General features: G+C 42.5%; 2 protein-coding genes across 5 annotated transcripts in view; one reads left to right on the forward strand and one right to left on the reverse strand.

The window, feature by feature from the left end:
* SLC1A7 (solute carrier family 1 member 7) overlaps positions 1–1,283 on the reverse strand; it is a 42,664-nt gene extending 41,381 nt beyond the window's left edge. For both annotated transcript variants that reach the window (XM_072419662.1, XM_072419661.1), the window contains exon 1: positions 1,012–1,283. In XM_072419662.1, coding sequence (XP_072275763.1) covers positions 1,012–1,152 — 141 coding nt within the window. In that variant the 5' untranslated portion in view covers positions 1,153–1,283. The remainder of the gene's footprint in view (positions 1–1,011) is intronic.
* Positions 1,284–5,223: 3,940 nt separating this feature from the next.
* Positions 5,224–7,824, forward strand: part of CPT2 (carnitine palmitoyltransferase 2) — an 8,772-nt gene continuing 6,171 nt past the window's right edge. For 2 of the 3 annotated variants that reach the window (XM_072419665.1, XM_072419663.1), the window contains exons 1-2: positions 5,224–5,327; positions 5,936–6,114. In XM_072419665.1, the coding sequence (XP_072275766.1) occupies positions 5,957–6,114 (158 nt within the window). In that variant the 5' untranslated portion in view covers positions 5,224–5,327; positions 5,936–5,956. Of the gene's footprint in view, positions 5,328–5,348; positions 5,414–5,935; positions 6,115–7,824 lie in introns of those variants that run through there. The other variant, XM_072419664.1, reaches the window with a different exon arrangement.

Below are 7,824 nucleotides of genomic sequence, written 5' to 3' on the forward strand. Positions count from 1 at the left end.
ATCTGGTCCAGGATTCAAAACATTTGCTAGCAAATAGCAAATGACTGAAGAAATTCATTCCAGGTTTGCTGAATCACCCAGCTTCATACTGAAGTGTATCCTCTCCAACCTTGGAAAGTTTAAAAAATCAGGCCCATTGTTTATGTAGGCTTTGCTTGCTGCATGCAGTACTGCATCATTGTGCTTGACCTCACAATTGGTAAGGTTACTGAATGGGCCATGAAAATCTTGTAAAAGGCCTGATGGCCACAAAGGTGATGATCCAGGGTCATGAAGAGTAATCGCACAGAGTGTTCCTTCTAGTGTGTAAATTAGGAATCTCTGTAAAAGCAACATGAAAGTCATTTAAGGTAAAGACTGCAATAACTACTCTTTATGCCCTGCTAAATACATCTTCCTATAAATTAAAAACAAGCCAACATAAGGTGTAAGGATATACCTGCAGAATTACTCTAAACCCTTCAATACAATACTACATGGGGTTATGGAATCTAGGCCATCTGAAAATGCGTAAAGTAGTTTGCAGTAAAGCTATAACCTACCGCCACTTTGTAGCTAATTTTCCTAGCTGTCTAAATCCATTCTAGCAATAGCTAAATGGCATATCACAGCCTGATGGTGAAGACTGTGACCATGTCTGTGTAATTTGTCATGGATCGCCCACTTGTAGTCTCCATCAAAAGAGGTTGACAACATTAAAGCCCAGCTGTCAATAGAGTTGTCACCCCATAAGAGGAAGTGTCTAAACAAGGACCTTCAAAGCAGGCTCAGCAATAATTATTTTATAGAAAGTGTCTGATTTAAACAAATTGAAGAATGACCTTAACGTGTAGGAGTGTAAAATAAGGTTTTAGCGATTGGGTTTACGTGTACTTTACGTAAATGTGTCATCACTGATTACCTAAAGCGTCATGGCCTGCAGTGGCATTCTCTTCGATATACTAGCTTAGGTGTTGTGAGTCCCTGTTGGTTATCTAAGAAGATCCACAACTATGAAAGTGTGGTACTGACCTGCTCGGTGAGCCTCCTGGTCCTGAGGAAGAATCCCAAGAGACATCCCACAATAACAGACAGTACAGAAAGAATAAGCAGCCCATTCCTTTTGCATACATCTTTGGCTCTGTCCAGTACAGCATCCAGGGCCCCTGCCATGGTGTCCTTACGGCTTCCAGGGGAGGATCAGCGTCCCACAGAGGGACTGCGCCACTCTGTGACAAGCCAACTCACGTTCTCTAGAGATCAGATCAAAGCTAGCGCAGGCTGGCCAACCCGCAAGGTCACCCCTCACCCATAAGCCACACAGCCTGCAGCTGGCATTACTGTCCCAAATTAATACCCCCAATCCTATTACTGACTTCATCATTAGGAGCCTGGGAGGAGATTAGGGAGCTCGGGATAATTTGAAAAGAATATGACTGCACAAAAATAGAGGATACAAGACTAGAGAAATGTAATGGAAGGAACCTTTAGATTTGTAAGCAGAAAACAAAAAAAATAAAATACACATATTTAGGATGAAAAAATATTTTTGCATGCACAATGCAGTTCTCTAACATTGCACACAAATGAATAAAACATAAAAATGAAATAAAATAAAAACTTCCTCCTTTTATTTAACCTTATTTAACCTTTATTTAACCTTTTATTTTCCAAATCAGTTTAATGTGAGATGATGTGTATAAAGGTTATATCCAATTGTCTTGTAACATTATGTATACATTTTCATAAGTTTCTATACTGAGATTCTGTACCTTAGAATGATAGTACATTGTATTTTGTTTTATGTGCCTAAAATGTAAGCTGATTTTCTTGGACAATAAAAGATATCTGTCCTGTATTATATAGTTTTTATTAAAGAAAATGGGTTTATACAATATACATAAAGACTGTCCTGTATTTTAAATGCATGTTTATAAAGTCAGTTTTGGTAGTGAGTGGATTTTCCAAAACGATGGAGAATACTTTTGACCAAAAATCTACATTCTTATCAGTTACAACTAGGAGGCGCCATGGCCTGCACAGAGGTGGTGTGAGCCCTGAGAAGGGCCAAAGCGCAGAGTCTAAGCAGTATCCAGGTTTTCTCCAGAGCCTCTGACGGTGGGGATGTTGCGGTCCTTGGGCACACCAGGGTGGGCAATATGAAACAAGGAACCAAATCACAAAGCAGAAGCACAGTCAAGGAAGGCCGGGGTCAAGACAGGCAGCAAGCAAGAGAGGTCAGGTCACAAGTCAGTAGTCAATTACCAGGGATCCAGAAGACAGACACTAGTGACACAGGGGCCAGCGCAGGAAACACTGGAAGCAACAGGAGGCACGGGAATAACCACAGACAGAGAGGAACACTGGAACAGCACAGGGAAATTGGCTGGGAACCAACAGAGTGTATAATGAGGGGTTAACGCAGGGGTTGGACAGAGGAAACACTGAATTAGCTAACAGGTGTACAGGAACTAGCTCAACAGAACTAGGAGATGGGCACCAGTGGAGACACATTTCACAAAATAGCCAGGGATGGTTAGGAGGCTATTTTCTGATTGGCCAGCGGATTGGATCAGAACTGCCCGCATGCGCAGGAAAGGCATCTGCGCTTTAGTGAGGAAGAGGTAGGTGTGACATCCCTTTCCTAAAGGCTCATAGAAATGTTAGATGGATGCCAGATAATTGTCACTGGCTTTCAGTGACAGATGAACGAATGAGTGCTGTACACATAGCCACCCCAAGCCACACTAGGGGTGGAATTGCCAGGGAGTTTTAAAGTCCTACCTGGTTCCCACGTTCCAGCGGCATCCTCCAGCGATGCCCACAGCGTCCTCCAGCGATGCCCACAGCGTCCTCCAGCCATGCCCTGTCATACCTCTGTACTGCGTTAATTAAAAAAAATCTGCTTGCTGCAACCTTAATGAATAAATTATATTAAATATAAGGCTGCCTAGGGGGTCACAGTACAGTGTGGTGTTATACTGCACACTGAGTTGCATCACTTTGTAAGGCTGGTGTAATATCAGGCAGGTGGCAACCTCAGGGACAAAACTAAGAGAACTCTCCACTGTGAGACACATAGGTCATATAAACCTTGTCTGTACACAATCATTCTCACACTGCTGAAAACAAAAACTTTTGGGTGCACTTTGGTCTTAACTAGGATCCAGTCCATGCTGTTGTGGTGCATTTGTATGGATTGTCTTTGGCCTCATCTCCACTGGGTACAAGGATGCATTTTCTGACGGCTCTAACATGATCTTCTATAGGTTTTCATTGACAGCATTTCATTGAGCCGTCTTCATGGGTACTTTGCTTTACACTGAATCAAAGCCATGCTAAAGTTGTGTTTCCGTATAACGGCTTTTAGTGTTGAGAAATTAAATTAAAGCTGAAGCATGCTGCGCTTTTCTCTAATCATTCCCTGAATCTCTCCCAAAGCCAGTGAAGACAAGGAATAATGCCCCAATAAAGCCGCATATACTATTCATTGTGGAGCTGGGCACTACAACACCCAGAAGTACATTAGTGAGCTTTGCAGTGCACTGCAACACACATCTGTTGGCAAGGCGCATTTAGAATGTTCCTGGGACTCATTCACACTAATATTATTGCAGTAATGTAAGGAAATATACCATGAAGTAACGCATGTGTTGGGTGTTGAGAATTATACCCCAATGCTCTTCACACACTCATCCATGTACACGTGGATTGATTTAATAATGCTTCTGTGACTGGAGAAGATGGATTATCATGTGAGAACCTGGGTGATCCAGAAGACTTGGAGTTGATTTCCTAAAAATCATTTGCTATTAATTGGCAAATGTTTTCTATCCTGGACCAGGTCTATTTCAGGTTTGTAGATCTTGCAGGTTCTGATCCCTGTTTAATCTAGTATTTCCTGCAGTCTTGAAGCGCTTTGATAAATCAGACCCCATGTGTGTTGTGCTACAAGAAAATTGCAGTTTTTCTATGTGTTGATGCATGTTAAGCATAAGGCAGCCTATTTTAAAGCAGAAGTAAACAAAAAAAACTCATTCACCTTTACTTTCACAAATCCCTTCTGAGGTTTCCTGAATCGGGTTCCACATTGTCCTGAAATCCTCCTTCATCCTGGTGTGAAGTAAGGGCCGAGCGTGGACATTCTTTCCCCTTCTTCCACCTACATCACCCGATCTTGCACTGCACAGGCTCGAGATCGGGTGATGTAGCCTGCTGTGGATGGGAAAAAAAGAGTGCTAATCTCACTGTGCATGCATTAGATCTGCAGTTCCCCTTTGAAGAAAAAACTCCTTCTGCCCATGCTTGAGATTCAGGAGCAGCCAGAATGACATATGTCATGCCACGGCTATAAAGATACTCTGGTATGTAAAGTAAAAATTCTGGTGATAGGTCCACTTTAAACAAATTGTTTTTTTCATATTGCCATAATGCAATGAACAAGTCACTGCATACATTTTGGAGGTTTGTTGGAGAACTTTTCACAATGAATGGCACTACAGTGCACAAACACAGGTGAATGTATGTAGAGTGAAAGCCTACCTAAATTTAGAAATTTAGGTATAAACCCCTTTTATGTAGGGTAATAATTCAGTTTTTTTTTTAACTGCAACACCTTTTAAAAAAAAAATAAAGTTTTTTTTTACTATATACATCACCTGGTCTCGCGCCTGGGTCGGGTGACGTAGGAAGAAGAGACCGGAAGAGGAGAAGATGGCGCCGCCTTGAAGACAGATGCCGGGATGATGCAGAACCCAATGGAAGATACCTCCGGATAGATCGGACTGCCCTGCGGGATTGAAGGTAAGTGTATTTTTGTTAGTATTGGGAACTTTTGAGTTTAGTTCCTCTTGAATGTGCTGTTTAATGCAGTGTGCGTCAAGTCATGAAAGCACTAAAAGAGGTGGTTGGGCCCTAACAGGAAACCCTCTAGAGACTATTTATACTGCAGCCATATTTGTGCTGCATCTGACAAGAAAAGGCAGCCACTCTCTACTATTCAAGCAGATTGTGCTGTGAATAACAAGAACCTGACGGTGTAAAATGTTCTCCCAGCCATTTACAGAAACCACAGTTTTTTAATTTCATCACGCCGTAGGGCTCAGAAAAGTTCTGCAAACAACCTATCGCCTGCTCGTTGCTAAGCAACAAAGCGGATGCAGAACTTTAAGTAAAACCGGATGTCCAAAGTCTCCGGGGGAAGGATTGACGTGTTGCTCCTGAGTGTACCATAAACCCTAGTAGGAGGAGAGGGCGGGGCTGTGGTGAGGAGGAGGGAAGTGGGGCAAAGGTAAAGGGGACAAAGGCGAGGAGGGGGAGCGAGGACAGTGCAGAGGACTCAGCTGCAGGTAGGGTTGGGGGACTGCGGACCGTTGTTGTTGGGGTCTGGGCAGGGTGTGTAGCGGAACAATTAGCGTGTTGCACACCTGTCAAAGTAAGATTCAGCTATACAATACAGCGATCTGCAGCTTTCATGTTTTGTTTATCTGAAAGAGACAACACTCAGAATAGTTTATATTCCTGCTAATACTTTTTAATGGAGTCAGGGCATCATATATTGTCATGTAAATCTTTTGTGTCCCACTCTTCTTCCTCATGGTAAATGTTGCCAGGTAATCACTTCTAGGTTTATAAAGCACCCCCTTCATCTTATAGAAAGGGGTAAATGTTCTGAATTCCTAGCACGCTCCCTGTCCTGGGGTGACAATGCTGTTTCCTTATAAATACAGCAAGCGAGCGTTGTCACTATTATGAGTGTAATACTAGAGGCATTATCATGTAAAAAGAGTGCCACTGCCGCATTTATATTTCTATATATCTTGGAGTTGGTTGTCATAGTGGCCTTCAGGGAAACCTAAAACCTTGCAAAACCTTCTCATTGTACTTTGCTTACCTGTTATCAGCTATGGCCTGTTGTCAGTCCTCCAGGGTAATGTATGGTCTGTGTCTCCTTCAGGTATCACGCTCTCTGATTGCCATGGCTCGCCTGCTGACTAAATCATGTATGTGGAGAGGAAGATCATCATCTGCCACAACATCTGTCCTCCTCCGGGGGTACAGTGCCGGAAGCAGTGACTCTGAGTATCTGCACAAAAGTATCGTCCCCACTATGCACTTCCAGAAAAGTCTGCCCAGGTGGGTAAACTGTCTGCATTGTACACTGGATCTAAACTGATTATAAAAGTTCTCTACTGAACGTTCACATTATTCCAATACACTGTGGTATAAAGCAGAGGTCCCCAACCTCAGTCCCAGTAGAAGGACCCCCCTGTACGCATTGCAGGTTCAGGGCAGTGAGCAGGTTGCCTCTCTGAACACAACCCACACACTCTCCCATCACAGTTCTGAGCCGCTGGGCACTGGTCTGTTTCTGGCATCATGATGTCGCTTTGTGGGAGTTTTCTTCCCCTTTGAGTGACACACGGCTTCCTCGCGCATGCGTAGTCCACAAGTTCCAAAAGGTTGGGGACCACTGGTATAAAGAATACCATTTGTGACTTCTCCTGAAATTATAAGTTTCTTGGCTGTCATTCTAATGTTGTTCCTTTAATATTATTACAAGAATGCAGATAAAAAGTTTTGTTGTCTCTGCGTTGGTGACAAAGAAAACCAGGATAGTAAGCATTGGCGGAGGTCAGCAATTGCAGGCTTCATATTCTCTCAGCACAGATTACCATTAATTATGATTTTTTAGCCCTTGCATGCATAAGCAGTAATTCATGTGAGCATTTCCTAAAGGGGAACCAAACCACAGAGGGAATGTTTACAATTAATAATAATATTATTATTATTATTACTACACAGTATTTATATAGCACCATCATATTACGCAGCACTGTACAAAGTCCAAAGTCATGTCACTAACTGTCCCTTAAAGGAGCTCATAATCTAATGTCCCTACCATAGTAATTTGTCATTAATGTAGTCTAAGGTCAATTTAGGGGGAAGCCAATAAACCTAACTGCATATTTTTTTGGGATGTGGGAGGAAACTGGAGTACCCGGAGGAAGCCCACGCAGACATGGGGAGAACCTGCAAACTCCCCACACATAGTGTCCTGGCTAGGATTTTGTGTGGAGCTATAGCGGGGAGTTATATACCTTAACAACAATTGCATGCTATTGGCTGAGGTGCACAGCATGGAGCATTTCAGTTGGCTAATAGTTGTCAATGGTGGGAATGCTCCCTGCTGTTTAACGCAATGCTGTAGAAGGTGACAAGCAAGGGGCTTTCATCTCTGCTTCTACTGCTCTGATAGCTTCTACTGACACTGAAGCCTAGGGAGGGTCCAGGGATACTATTTAAATGTATGTATTAACTTTTTTGCCTTTTTTTTGTGCTTTATTTTTAGTGTAATGGTATAAAGTAATAGGAGTAAGTAAATATTTGCTAATAATATGCTTAGTGTTAAGGCTAAGGTAGGGTGTGTTGACAGGCCTTTAGACACCATAACTGCATCACACTAATATTGGGTATGCTACATTTTTTTTAAGGACACTGCAATGCACAGCCAGTCAGCACCCAGTTGTTACTACCAGCACAACCTAGCAATAAATGCCCCCCACCCCTGAATGCATTGCATTTACACACATTTTTGCATGGAAATGTATAGTTTAGTATCAGAACCCATTTTAGCCCATTTCAATTCATGTACATTTAATTCTGCTGGCAGACAGATGATCGATTCCTGACGGCACACTGAAATTTTCTTGCAGTCCTCTGCAGCAAGTGTGAAAAACCAATTTTTACATTTTATGTGGAATTAAAAATCTTTAGGCCATTTTCTTGGCTGTTGCACAGAAGACTACTGCGGAGATCCTCAACGATATTCCTATATTAATAGGT

The sequence above is a fragment of the Pyxicephalus adspersus genome, chromosome 8, assembly GCF_032062135.1.
Source record: "Pyxicephalus adspersus chromosome 8, UCB_Pads_2.0, whole genome shotgun sequence".
Taxonomy (NCBI): domain Eukaryota; kingdom Metazoa; phylum Chordata; class Amphibia; order Anura; family Pyxicephalidae; genus Pyxicephalus; species Pyxicephalus adspersus.